This window comes from Aulonocara stuartgranti (assembly GCF_965226115.1).
Source record: "Aulonocara stuartgranti genome assembly, chromosome: 17".
NCBI classification, from domain to species: domain Eukaryota; kingdom Metazoa; phylum Chordata; class Actinopteri; order Cichliformes; family Cichlidae; genus Aulonocara; species Aulonocara stuartgranti.
Genome location: NC_138953.1, coordinates 31,202,266 through 31,216,915, shown reverse-complemented (window position 1 = coordinate 31,216,915; position 14,650 = coordinate 31,202,266). Strand labels below are relative to the sequence as shown.

The window sequence follows — 14,650 nt, the reverse complement described above, 5'->3', positions numbered from 1 at the left end:
AGCCAGAATAACAACCATGCAGCTCACACATAATCCTCTGTATGAAGCTGTGTTAGGCAATAATATGCGTCTCTGCTGGTGTTTTTTGTCTGATGCTGTTTCTGGATTGGTGCTGGCCTCAAGTGCCTGCTTTTCTTATTGCTGCCTCAACATGGGGAGGATTTGTGGCGTTAAAGCCGTCACACCGCTGTTTGTGCCCAGCTCCAGTAATGACAGGTGTCTGCCCGTTAGGTTAGTCTGTTTTTGTCTCTCTGCTCATGCTTACCATCGTCATTTTATGTTGTGCATTTTGAAAGTTTCTCATCGCAGAAATTGTTAGTGGTTCTTGTTGACCCAGACCACAGCAACAAGGCATTTTTTGTTTTGTTTTTTTAATAGCATACTTGAGTGATGTGGTCTCAGAAATTCGTTTATTATGTAACATCAAATTGCAGAAGTTTGCTTGTGCATTTAAAAGTAGTGCTGCAAAAATCAGTTGAATAACCTTCAGTGCCCATTGCTCTACATCAACAGAAAAATGGGCACTCCCAAGTCCTTGTATCGACAATTCAGGCTGCTGGTGGTGGTGGTCTAATTATTGCTGACAATGTCCATCCCTTTATGGCTACAGTGTACGGTTTGCTCGCTATTTTCCATCTAGTGAACACGGGAGTTTCATATCATGAATGTGTAGCCAAACAAGCACCTGTGTGATGCTGTCATGTTAATATGGACCAAATCTCCAAGGACTGTTTCCAACACTTTGTTGAATCTCTGTCACAAAGCATAAAGCCATTTTTAAAAGCAGAAGGAGGTCAACCTGGTATGAGCAAAGTTGAATTGAGTGTATTCCTGGTAAAATTAAACAGAATATACAGCTGACATGCTCGATTTCAGAAACCCAAACTTATTGACTGTGAAGGTTCTCAGTCAACCAAGTCATCGTAGTCTAAGGCAGGGGTCCCCAACCCCCGGGCCTCGGACCGGTTCGTGAGTCGTTTGGTACCAGGCCGCGAGAGTTGAGGCTCAGGTGTGAAATGTATGGTTTTTATCGGTTTTCAGCGTTATTTTGTTATCGTTTTTATCGTTAACTCGGTGTCCCTGGGTCTTTTCAAGTGTGTTATGAATAAATCTTCTTTTTTTCGGTACCGGTATTAGTTTTATTTTGTTGTATTTATCCGCGACACCTTAAAGGCCGGTCCGTGAAAATATTGTCGGGCATAAACCGGTCCGTGGCTCAAAAAAGGTTGAGGACCGCTGGTCTAAGGAGCTTGGAAAGAAAAGAGTCTGGACTTCTTTAAGTTGCTTGAAGACATTTCACCTCTCGTCCAAGAAGCTTCTGCATGCAGAAGAACCTTATTGGGTTTTTTTTTTACTGTATAGCCTGTTTGTTTTTCACTCCAAGTTGTGACGATAGTTTGAGTCCCCTATCATGCAGAAACTGAAAAACATTTGCTGCTTCTGCAAGGATTTCCTGTTTTGTCTGTTTTTATGTTGGTGTAACTAGAATATTTAAAGTGTGAAGACCTTTGATGTTCCAAAGAATCAACAGACAGACATTCCAACAACATACAGTATTATTATTGTAGATCTCATTTTACATTGTGATTTTTGATGCAGTTGATAGAGTTATAATGCTGCTAATGGAAATCTCTGCTTCTGATTAATTAATTTATTATTAGCTAAACCTTTGAATGTCATTTCACTTATACAAAAATGATCTGCAGTTTTCCCAAACTGGACATGATGCTTTTTCTGTTTAATCCTCACGCTCACTTTAAAATGTGCACGTGCGAATTTCAAGCTTACTCTTCTGTTTAAATCCTTAGTTTCATTTGTCCTTTTACCACTTCTATCGCGATCTCTCTGCTTTTAATTTAAGTTTTAATCGAAATGTCTTTACTGACACACTACATGTGTAACCACAGGGAATAAAACAGATAAATGAGCATAGAGCATGCTTTGTTGCTGCTTAAGTTAAAGGCAAAGCATGCATTTATTTATTTATTTATTAAATGCAATTTATATCAAATACAGTCTGGTGCAGCAGTAAGAGGGAGGAGTCTAGATTGTAAGTATAGACATTGCAAAAACAGAAACCTTTCTTCCTGTGTCTAAAAATGTCTTCAGCCCTCTGCTGCACGCACGCACACACACATGCGCGCATATCTTTCCAACAGTATAAGCAGTGTGCATGCAGCAGTTGTGGTGCAGGAACTTGTTTGTTTAGCTTTGAGTATTAGTCAGCTGGTGGTTTTGCAGTATTTCTGTGTGAGTTTGAAACCTTTCACAGTTGGCTCAAATATAACATTTTCTCACCTTCTTGCTTTTGAACTTTGGACGCTTACATTTTCTCACACACAAGTCTGGGTTCACCTAGCAATGGCTGCTTGAACGGCATAGACTTTGACGCACACAGTCAAGCCAATACTCTTCTCTTTAAAGTGGCACTTTTATCATGCATTCAGCATTTGTGTTGTGGTTTCGCAGATGACAGATAGGCTATGGCGCTATCAAACACTATGTACTATGGTCTCCAACATGCATGTCTCACAAAATTGAATCATTAGTTCCATGTATTATAATTGTCATTATATCTCTAAAAAGCAGGTGCACATCAGAACATGCGCGGAACATAACCACACTGGAAACGATGACCAAAACACTCACTGGAAAATGTCAGGAATTGATTACCCTGCTGACTGAGGCTGACAGCACAGACAACCCTTCACATGCAAAGCAGGATGTTTTCACTTGGCTGCGTTGAAATTAAACGTTCCGTCTCATGTGCGAATCTTGAGACGAGTGAGAAAAGCTTTTGCTAGAAAAACGGGAGAAATGGCAGCCCTTAGTTAGCTTTCTCAAAAAGCTGAAAAGCATATGTCTGCAGCCATGTTTGATTGAATTATGATATAATCCACGACTTAAGAAAAGCTGAGAGCAACTGCTACCCTGTGAGTCAGCCTGGCCTGCAGCCGATGCCCTCTGTCCCTCCCACTCACACAGCAGGACAACGCTGTGCTTATGTAACAGAGAAGTAGAAAAGGGATACAAGGAGACTTAAGATAGAGGAAGGAAGAGAGGCTAAAAGAGAGAGGGCAAGAAAGAGAGGAGAGCGGCTAACCGCATGCCTCCATGTTTTCCGCATGCCTCCATGTGGTTAATGCAAAGCTGTCAAGCGACAGCTTTGCATTAACCACATTTTGTCCTCGTCTTCCCCTTCATTAACCACATTTTGTCCTCGTCTTCCCCTTCATCTCCATGAGTTATTTACTTATTATTAAAGCACTTGCACTTGTCATATTAATAAAATCGTCATGAAAATTTGATTAACAAATCTTTATAGAGAGAAGTCAGAAACCCACAGTAAGCTGATTTAAAATGGAATAACTTTTAATGAAAATGTGTCTGTAATCTTGTGCAGCATGCATCAGCATGTGCAATTACATCTTTTTGTTATATCAAGTGTCAAATGACTCTGAAGCTCAGGCTTATTGAAGCAGATCCAGTACTACTCTGCTTTAACCACAGCTAGCATGTTCTCATCACCTCCACCCATCTGTGGAGCGTGTTTCAGTGACGGCTTCCTGTAATATTGGCAGAGTGCACAGTGAAACTACAGCCAGGAAACTGTCATGGTTGTATGCTCTTCCCATCAGTGACTCAAATACTGATGATCAACTCAGAGTTGTAAAATGAATGGTTTGTTGCTGAGGTAGAGTGTCTTGAATAGAGCAGTCAATGCAGTTTCATAAAGCACCAAATCACAAAAACAGTAACGTCAGGCTATAATAATATAATTTCTTTGGACCTTGATTTTAAAAAGTCAACTAAATGCTAAAACTTTGATGTCATTCTTTTTGTCCCTTTATTTATTCAGACAAAAAATGGCTGGAGCCCAGAACAGGAGGACTTAAATCACACATCCATAATTTCCTATCTGGATAAATTGTCAGCAACCGCCCCCCCAAAATTCTCCATTGCCTCCACAAGGATAAAGTTTGTTGCTTATTGGATTGTTTTATTGAAAACAGAGCTGTCGGTTCCTTCTCTGATTTCTGATTTGCGATTTCTTTCACATTTTGCATCGGCTAATTAAGATTGTGGGTGCAAACGTGTCAGAAAAATAACAAGGCATGATGTCAGGTTTCCTTTGTGCCTCTGAAAGTGGTGGGCTGTGCAGGAAAAATGTCCAGTTCCATAGTTTGTATTTTGGTCTCCGCCCATGAGCTTTGGGTACAATCCGAGAAAATGACATCATAGATAAAAGTGGTGGAAATGAGTCATCTGAAGAGCGTATGCAGCGTCCCTTAGGGATGAGGTGAGGAGCTCAAAGTAGAACTGCCACTCTGTATCAAAAATCAGAACCAGCTGTGATGATTCTTGCATCTGACTAGGAGCCCTCCCAGGCGCCTCCTAAGTGTTTTGGGCATTTCCTACTGGGGGGGGGTTGGAGACCCCAGTGAAGACCTAGAACACGGTTTCCGCATGGAAGAGCAGAAGGAGGTGGCTGGGGAGAGAACAGTCTGGGCATCTCTGCTGAGATGCTTTCCCCTGTGATCCATACCAGAGAGATGGTAGAAGATGGATGGATGTAGTTAAAAGATGAACATAGTAACCCATTGTTTGTGAAGTCTTGTATTAAAGCCTCAACACAGTTTCCCATCTGTGTTGTTGTGTTTTTTGTTTTTGTTTTAAACTGGACATGACAAGTGAAGGAGAAACTGAAGGGAACACCCTGACGCATAAGGGTAAAGCTTTATCAACTTGCTTTGACTCTACTGCGCACAGAATAATCATCACACTGTATCCAGTAAGACTTTAAACTCATTTCAAATTCAGTGTGGTGCTGTGTTCAGGCAAAGTTAACCACACCAAAGATGTATCTTTGTCCAAATACTCACACGCACATTAATGACAAACACATTCATAAATCCAACTTAATGACATGTTGACATTTTGTAACCATCAGTGTGTATTCATGTGTGCGTGCATTGCGTTAAGGTGACATAAGTGTCCATTGGATTGCATGCCTGTGCATATGGGTGTGTGTAATGGGTGTTTGCGCCTATTTTTCCATTCATACACACCCAAACCACTGCAAGAAATCAGACAGCCATAACCAAACCGCTTCCACAGAAGTCTTGTTTTTTTTGTGTGTGTGTGTGTGGGGGGGGGGTTCAGGTGAGGATTCAAAAGGAATAACCAGCTCTAAACAAGTGTTTGTTTGTATTGTAAGATGGGTGTCAAGGGAAACAACATTAAAAAAATAAAAGTGACTAGGCTTATTACTAAGGTGTGTTGTTCAGTGCGTACATGTCTTATGTTTGGACACGTTTCACATTGATTAGTACAGGTTAGACTTCATGTTCAGATTTGTGTACAAGGAGAATCCATCACATCACTGTCCATCCCTTATTTATCCTCTTAAAAGCCTCACTGAGATTAAAACACTGCTTTTTAAGAGTGACCTGGTTCTATTAGACGTGTCAGTGAGATTTGCTTTAAAAATTGATTGTGGGAGGGGTGTGTTTAGTCCCCTCCCTCTTTTATTTGTCACAACACGCCTGCCTACCAGGTATAGACCCCAGTCCTCCTCTCCCTGTCCCCAGTACTCAGTCACTCACGCTGCGCTCTCTTCTCTCTCTCGCTGTGTGTTTTCAGTCTAAGATGCCCTAGGCGGTGAGGAAGGAAATGTAAATGGCTTCCAAAGTAAAAGATGCTGTGGTGTGGTACCAGAAAAAGGTAAGGCGCTGCATTTTAAAATCTTTTATAAAATTTAAAAAAAAATTTGTGTGGGTTTCACACTATTGCTGTGCTTTTGTTTTTAAGTATTTAACTATAATATTAAAATGAAAACGTGTATTTAATATGATATTTTGACTTATGACTACCTCTGAAACTATGCTTTGATAGCACCATTAACCTTTTTATGCACTCTTACTAATACTAGTTTTACAAGTCTGCTTTTCATAGCGTCTTATTTTTAAAAAAAAAAAAAAAGAGAGAAGAAAAAGGCTTTGACCTTTTATAGGCCCATTACATTAATTTTTTTCCTTTTATTTCTCTAAATGACACTTTTTAAAGATTCCTATTATCTTTGCACTACCTTGTAGCTTATACAGAAGACTAATTTTTGCCCAGTTTGATTACTATGATTGTAATGATTGGGGACTATGTTGCAATTTGCATTTTATAGACATCAATCATGCTTTCCCTTTGCATTGTAGAAGTGTCTGATTAAGGCATCGTCTGTGCATATTAAATTGTATTGATATTTTATACTTGTGTGCCTCAGCTATGGTCTTTAAACCATAGCTGAGGCATAGCTGATTATAATGCTCAATATTATGATCTGTCGGGTGGACCTCCTTTTCTGTAAGACTCTTTATAAAGTCTTTGCTTTATTCTATACTTTGAATAATCTCCTACACATGGTTTCATCTTTTTTCTTTTTTCTCTTACATGCTTTTACTGCACTTGGGAAATGCAGTTTCATTCACTTTCCTCTAATTCTACTCTCATCACTTGACATCTATTCTAAATTTTGTAGTTTAGAATTAGTAATGTAAATGTTAATAACACAAAAAATGAGTGTAGTTCCCTCCTTTTTATTTCTTTACTTGCTTTTATTGATAATGATGCATCTTGTCCATGATTTTCTGAGTTTAGCAAGTACAGAAGAGCAAACTGATCATCTTTTACAGAGAAATGCACAGAGATCTGGTAACGCTGACCAGTTTTGCTTGTATTTGCAGTCATCCTGACTCTGACCCAGTAACAGTGTTAATTAAGACATATTTGCTCCTTTTGCTGCAGTGATTTCTTACTTTATATACAGACTGCAGTATATGTATATACTCAATAGGTGATCATACATTGTTCTTGCTCTGTGGCACACTGAGGGAGAAGTCGCTAAATCATTTAATTTCTTTTTTTTAAAAAGAAAGATAGTTTTACAAGACTTCTGACACTGAAGCGAGCAGACTCCTTCAGTAAACCATTTTGATAATGACTTCCTTGCTGCTGTCAGCAGCGACATCGGGGTCGAGCCGTTCAGCACTGCCTTCAGCCCGGCTGGTGTTGTGTGTCCTGTTGTTCCATAGTCTCAGATATCAGATCCTCTGTTGGACTCCAGCCCCGGTCCCCCTGCAGCTCTCAGCTTACACACTCATCTGCTCTCACAAACCTGACTGCCTGTTTTTCTTTTCTCTGCCCTCACTGCTGGCCTTTTTTTCTTTTGCCTTTTTCTCTTTCTGCTCACCCCTTCCAGATCTAGAGATCAGAAGCTGGAATGAGAGCTCACAGAATATGACCCATCAGAAGTAACTTTAATGAAAGAACAACATTGAAAACACTTGCATGTGTAAATATATACATTTTCAATCAAAACTGCATTTTTAAAAATGTTGTTTTATTACTTTAAGTTAAATTCTTTTGTGTCGTAAATATAGGAAACGGTAAAGCTTGCACAAACCCTACTTGGGTTGTTTTCAAACCGTTGTCTTGGCATTAGCTGATTAATCTGAGTTAAACGGAGAATGTTTTCTTCAAAAAAGCATTAAGCTCAATGCATTTCTTGGGTATTTGTTCATCATATGTCTGTGTTTTGTGTGTCTAGCAAAGCTTGTCTGGGCAAAGGCACACCAGTGACGACAGCCGCTGAGTCACGAATGACTAAACTTTTTTTTTTTTTTTTTTTTTTTTTTTAGTGCCCTCACACCTGTCCTCAGGGGACTTCTTTATCTAGCGTGTCTCATTTAGACAAGTTAAGTGGTTGTGCGTTTTCTCACTCAGTTGAGAAAATAAACAAGAGATTAGGTTGAACTTTTCTGCAAGCCGTGACCAGGATTTCAGTGTCTCACAAGAGACAGTTTCATTCGTCTGCATTAACCCTCTCAAGGCAGGCGTTGCCCATTTGCAAACTAACAACCTGATTACTCCGCATACATATTTTGTGAGTTCTTTTTACTCAGAAGTACCACTGCAGGACTTGGTTGTACATTAGCAACAAAAAGTTTAATTTGAGCCTGAGAGGGTTAAATCTCTTAAGTGTTCTGTAAAATTGAACAACAGCACACCAGATAGATGAGTCTTGAGAGGCATAGAAGGGTCCACTGCACCTTATTATAATGTCTAGCTTGTCAGGAAAGGGTTTGATATCAGCAGCATTATGTAACCACCTGAAATCTTGCTAATCATATCTTCTCTGCCCTCAGGGAAGATTCATACTTCTCAGATCCAGCTTCACACAGTTGAATAATTTGTTGTTTCCAAGTGAAAAGAAAATGTATTTGTTCACTTGCCTCTGATGGCTTTTAGCACTGCAGATTCTGCAGTTTCATTATAAATGTTTGACATTTCTGATCCGTCACAGTATAGTTAAAATGTCAACAAACAAGTCACAGATTTAGGTTTGGGCTGTTTTCAGTAGAGCTACTTCTAAAGAAATCGCTGAGAGATATTTAGTATTCAGCCTGCATTGGTGTTAAATTCTTTAAATGTTTCCTTTTTTAATTCTGTGAGCTCCATAAATCTGATTAAATTCAGCCGAGATGATATAAAAGTGCACATTTATGCTTTCCAGGTGTGTTTTGTTTTATTTGGTTTTGTTTTTTTTGTGCTATATTTTTGCCTACTTTTAAATGTGTAAAACTGCAAAAATGGTTCACAATGCAATAAAAGACAGGGTCCAGTAACTGTTGAGTCTCACAAAGCTTATTCAGTGTATTCACATGAAGTTACATTTTATGTTGCAGAGAAAGTTCGAGATTGTCAAACCGGTTTGTTAAGGTGTGTTTCACAACTCGGGCTCTTCGGCCTCTAAGCCCTTCAGGCTTATGTCAGAGTCGCAGTGTATTTCTGACTGCTGTGCTGGGAGACCAGCTGTAAATAGACTCTGTGCCTTGTTTGTGTCGAGTCTGTTCTTTTTCCTCACTGCCGTGCCATGCCAAGCCCATATCACAGTGAAGGCACATGCAGGCTATATCGGCCACAGCGCCAGCCATACTTACTTTTTCTCTCTGACAGTTTGTTTGTTGTTACCAGATAGAAAGCGGTTCCATGTAGAAATTATTCAGCTTTTAATGTCTTGAACATTTTAAATGTGCCATGCATGTTGGTTTATGTTTGAGCTGAAAATGTTTAACTGTAACAAATTTAATTGTAGCTTGCGTGTGTGTATTTTGAGATGTGACGCAGTGTGTATTTTCGGAGGGTGTTTGTTGTTGACTTCTCGAGATCAGAAAGTCTCGTGTGAAGATTCACTGTGACCACACTTAGCAGTCACAGGTCTATATTTAGGAGATGAGAATTTTTGTGGATTATCTTGTCGCTTCCCTGTTGTAGTTTCTTGGTGCAACTCCTTGGACGTTTACATCTCAGAATATAATAAAAATCATCTGACCTTTACTGGGTTCTGAAACGAGGCATGACTTGGCAAATAATGGCATGGTGTATTGAGCCAAAATGCAGAAAGTGTGTGAAAAACTAAGTTCACCCTCACTGTTTGCGTAGGAATTAAGAGGATAAGTAGCCGTTATTATGCTAAGTCAAATACACCCGATTAAGTTATCATCAGCAAATCTGTAAAAGCAGAAGCAGTTTTAATTGTTTGTCTGCTGTCTGTTAACATAACACAGAGGAGGACATCAGCAATGATCTCAAAAGTGATTGTTGCTGTGGTTATAAGGCCATTTCCAAAACAATTCCAAGCCCATCACTGTGCATTGAGAAAGATTATTCACAAGTGGAAAACATCCGAGACTCCAGCTTGTTCCAGCAGATTCACCCTGAGGTCACACTGTGCAATGTTTAAAACCCAAGAGCTCCATCTTGGACTCTGCAGGCCTCGGTTAGGAGGTTAAATGTTGAAGTTCATGACAGTACAATATTTTAAAAAAGAACAAGTCACTGAGTTTGGAATGGCAGCTACTGCAAAAAAGCTTGTTCTCTGTAAAAAGAACATGATAGCACAGCTTAGGTTTGCAAAGTTTCATCTGAAAAAATCATGAGACTTCTGAAACAATGTCCTTTGAACAGATGAGCCCATAATGTACAGCACTATGTTTGGGGAAAACCAAACCCAGCATTTCAGCACAAACACCTCATACCAGCTGCTCTTTGAGTTGACCATGAACTCCTCTGTATACCAAAGTATTCGTCTGTCTAACAAGCTTGGGTCAGAATTGGGTCCTGCAACAGGACGATGATCCCAAGAACAGCTGAAAGAGAAAAGAAGCAAGGTAACGCAATGACTCAGTTAAAGTTCGGACTGTGAAGAAGAGCGGGCCAAAATTCATCAAAAGTCATACAGAAAAGATTGACTTCAAGTTATCACTGCTGAAGGTGATACTACTGGTTTTTGCATCATAGATTGTACTTAGTTTTTCCACATACTGCTTCTGGGCTTAGTTTTTGCTAAATAAATAACAGCATTTGTTATTTTGGGTTGGCTTAAGTAATGATAATCTTCATTTCTTTTCCTTCATTTGCCCCAAAGCAAAAAAAAAAAAAAAAGAAGCATTGATTGGTTTGTAGCATAAACCTATTCGCTGGAACGTTCAAGACAATTTACTACACAGCAAAAAGCAAGACACAAGTAGGCAAAGTTCTTTGTGTTACTCATGCATGAGGGAGACCTGCCTGGAGCCAAGTGTCGTTCCACCCACTTGACCTCCGTCAGACTCTCAGCCAGGTTCCCCATAGCACTCCTTTTATTGTGGTTACATGAATATGCATAGGTTCATTAACATATGACGTTTCGTATAGGTATACATGTGGACAACGAATAGTGTGTGTGGGTGTGGGTGTGAAGACTCCCCAAAGCTGGTGCCAGGAGTCTAGCGGTCCATCTGAACAAAAGGCTCTTACACTTAGACAGATATACGTGTGTTTGCTATACCATATATCAGCAAGAGAAGACACGACCTCTCCTAGGTGTGTGATCTATGCCAGAACCCTCTGAAGAGGAGTGAACGCACTCCCCTCTTCATGCTACAGAGTTGTTACAGACCTCCTAGGATGAGACATTCTTTCAATCTACAAATGGTTATATACTTCTAAGCATATATAAATATATATTTCTAGGCATAAATGGCAATCCAACTATACAAATCTAACAAGCATATTGTTCTTTTGAGATGTCCTTCATGTGTTTCTGGCAGCCAAATTAAAGTTTTCTTATCTGACACACGCATGCACGTACACACCTGTCTGAGCAGAAAATAAACCTTACACACAGACTACAGGGAGAGCTGTTGTTGTAGTCTGAGTCGCTGTAGTCTCACATCTCAGGGGTTCGTGGACACCACGAAAAACTTCTTTTTAAATGGGTTTTTTTTTTTTTAATTTTTTTTATTTTTGCTGATTCTTTTCTTTAGTTTGTTTCTTTTGTTTTTGCCCCTTTACGGATTTCTTCTTCTTGTACAAAGTCACTTATTTAATAAGAGATTCTTGGAGGTTATTAGAAGGTGGAAGCTTCATGTTTTTATCACTGTAGCTTAAATATACACAGAACAATTTTAAGACTTTATTATGACTGTGGCATTGTAGGATTTCACTATTTATTTAGACTAATTTTAAGTTGATAATTATTAGTGGTAGCTGCAGTCTTTTGTGTGTTTGAACCTGGGTTGAATGTATTCCTATATTTACACAGTAGTGATGCCCTAGAGACACACTGATGGAAAAATCCCTCCCCTCTTTGTGGGACGCTGGGTGTGGTTAGCTCTCACGCGCTGATTAACCACCAAAGTCTGGCTCAGAGAGAAGAGATGTTTTCAAACTGGAAGGAACGAGGAAAAACTGGATGAAAAGTTGACACAAACATCTGACAAACTACACTGTCAGCAGCTTCACACATTGTTAAAATCCTGGTATAAATTTGACTGCTACACATTGTAATCACTAAATCTTTGCCAATTATATTTATTTTTTGCAGTGTTAATAGTTTAGTCTGTGAAGCTACTGCTGGAAAGGTGACGTACTCATTGTTGCTTGTTTTGTCTAATCTTGGTGCAAATCTTGATTTTAAAAAAACAAAAAACAATAAATAAAATCATTTTCCCTCAACAGCTCAGGCAATCGGGTGCTTAATAATAGTAGGTTATTCAGAGAAGATTTTTTTTTTTTTTATGGTTTTCCAGGATGGTGACTTTTTGACAAATGTTCAGAGGAATGTTTTTGAGCCTCTTAGTACTGACCTATGAATCATTCAAGCATAAAAATAGACCCAACTCAAAGGATGACCCAGTGTTGTTTACACATAACAGGCACATTAGCAAAGAACCCGTTTTACATTGTATCATTAGGTACTATGTTGCATATGTGTTTTTGTGATAACCTGGTAGTATATGCATTTCTTTTGCTTGTGGAAAAAAACAAAACAAACCAAAACAGTATAACAGTTTGACAGGCATAAGTGTTTGTTTGGGAATCACCTTGTTGATAAAATAAAGAGCAATTGACTGAAAACTTGGCATATCTCAGCATGGTGTTTAAGCATGTCTTTGAAGTTTGAGAAAACTGGAACAAGTGGAGCATAAAACAAGTAGTGGGGGCCTAAAAGAAAGGGAGGGGGGGGGGTAGTCTGCAGCAGATCAACAGTATCTGAAAGTCATATCCTTAAGAAACTGGGGGGGGGGGGAATCAGTAAAAACCTGGCACAGGAACTGAAAGATGCATCTAGGCCTTCAGGTGATCAATCTACTGTTGACGCAAGCCTCTTTAGAAATGGTCTGAGTAGAAAGTTCGCTGTCAAGAGGCCATTCTTGGGGAAAGGAAATGGGGAGAAAAAGCTGAGGGATGCCAGTTTACACAACTGGACTGAAATTCAGTGGCCACAGGTCTGGTGGAGTGATGAATCCAAATTTGAGATTTGATTGATCTTGTCGGTATATACAGAGAGGTTAAACAGTGAGTGTATATAAAGCTATCTGTAAACAGTGGAGGTGAAGGCTTGGCCATGGTTTTGAGGGGTTTTGGGGGTTTTTTTGGGGGGGGGGGGGGGGTTTAGCCATTGGTGTTGAAAATCTTCAAATATGCTGGAAGTATGACCAGAGAGAAGTAATGTCAGATTTTGATTCACCTGTATTTGATCTCAAGCAAAGTGCCAATACAGTAAAAGCATACCATACCACACCATGGATTGGCCTCCCCAGAGCCCAGACTTTAACATTATTGAAGCAGTGTTTGATCATCTTGATGGAGAACCAAAAAAAAGAGCTTTGAATGCCCTTTTGCTGACTCTATGAAAACCCCTTGAATGAAACTCGTTAGAATAGTGCAAACTGTTTTTGCATTGCCATTCAATAAATCACTGCACCTATTTTTGCATTTTCCTGGTAAAATATGAAGAAAACGCGGTAGGCTAAAGTCTTTTGCACAGTACTGTTTACCTGGCTTCTGCAAAACCTGCAGTTGAGTAGGGAATTGAACTCTCGGCCCTGTCATTAGTAGCGGACTCACCCAACCCTCTTAAACCTCAGCGGCCCATTTCGTTTGAAGCTGCACTGTTCAGGATTGTTACATAATGTCCACTGACAGGTTGTCCCCCTGTAAAGTTTATATGACAAACGTGTTAACAGTTTACACATGCAACCCACAACAAATAGAGCAACATTACCATTTATGTGGAATCGTGTTTGCTCTTTTGTTGTTCTGTTTTTGGTGTACACTAATTCCCAAGGGAAATGTTGTGGTTTCTGGACGCTAGAGTTGAAGTTTACGGTTGAACAGTAATTAAGGCCTTTATAGGATTCATAGGTATGAGGGGATAAATCATGTGAGATAGTCCTCGAAGGCATGGTTAATGCAGAAATATTGATTACAGCAGATTTAAAGTCAATGCAGTAAAGTCTGTGACCAGGATTGACATTTGAGTACTCGTTATTTTTAAGCCGACTAAACCCCAAGCAGACAACGGATGAATGACGACATCGCGCACTGAAGAGTGTAAATCATTCGCGGCTGACGTTTCTGTTAATATGTTAAACTTCACGTCAACAACATTCCTCTGAAAGTCAGCATCTGTCTTTGTCTCTGATACCCCCTCAATTGCAGAGGCAGTTATGTAACTCCGCTCTCCTCCTCCGACTCCCCTCGGTGCATCGTCCCTCTCTGTTGTCATGACGACTCCAGCATTGCTGCAGCGGCACACTCGGCCTCTTCGCTCTCAGCTCTTGATTTGCTTGTCAAATTGCTGAACTTTGAATTTTTTTTTTTGTTCTTCCCTGGTCCAAATCCTTACATTAAAACTAAGAATTTAAGTATTTGAGATTTATTAAAGCAGTTTTTTGCAAAATGGTCAAAACCAGCTGGCTGATCATGAGTGGTTGATGAGGTAAATAGATAGTGATGTAACGGTGTGTGAGTGTGGTGATAAGAGGATTTACAGTGCTGTAAATGCCTCTTTGTCAAATCACAGTTACCTCGCGACTCTATGATGTAACAACAGATGAGCGTGTGTGCGTGTGCCTCCACTTTCCATACCAACTTTCACTCTTATCTATCCCCCTTCCACTTTTATCTTCCTACTTAGTAGTCTGGTCATGTTTGTCCTCTGGAGCATATGTGGAGGACAGTCAAACATCCTCGCGTGTGAGTGTGTGTGTTTTAATGGGCCGAGTGGAGTGGAAAATTAGCTGTCAGTCTAAATGTCATGCAGTCAGTC

The 14,650-nt window shown here is 39.7% G+C and overlaps 1 protein-coding gene across 1 annotated transcript in view; it reads left to right on the top strand.

Moving 5' to 3' along the window:
• LOC309692022 (protein PHTF2) overlaps positions 1 to 14,650 on the top strand; it is a 55,635-nt gene that overhangs the window by 15,348 nt on the left and 25,637 nt on the right. Inside the window, exon 3 of the mRNA XM_082510144.1 lies at positions 5,644 to 5,724. Within this exon, the coding sequence (XP_082366270.1) occupies positions 5,680 to 5,724 (45 nt within the window). The 5' untranslated portion in view covers positions 5,644 to 5,679. The remainder of the gene's footprint in view (positions 1 to 5,643; positions 5,725 to 14,650) is intronic.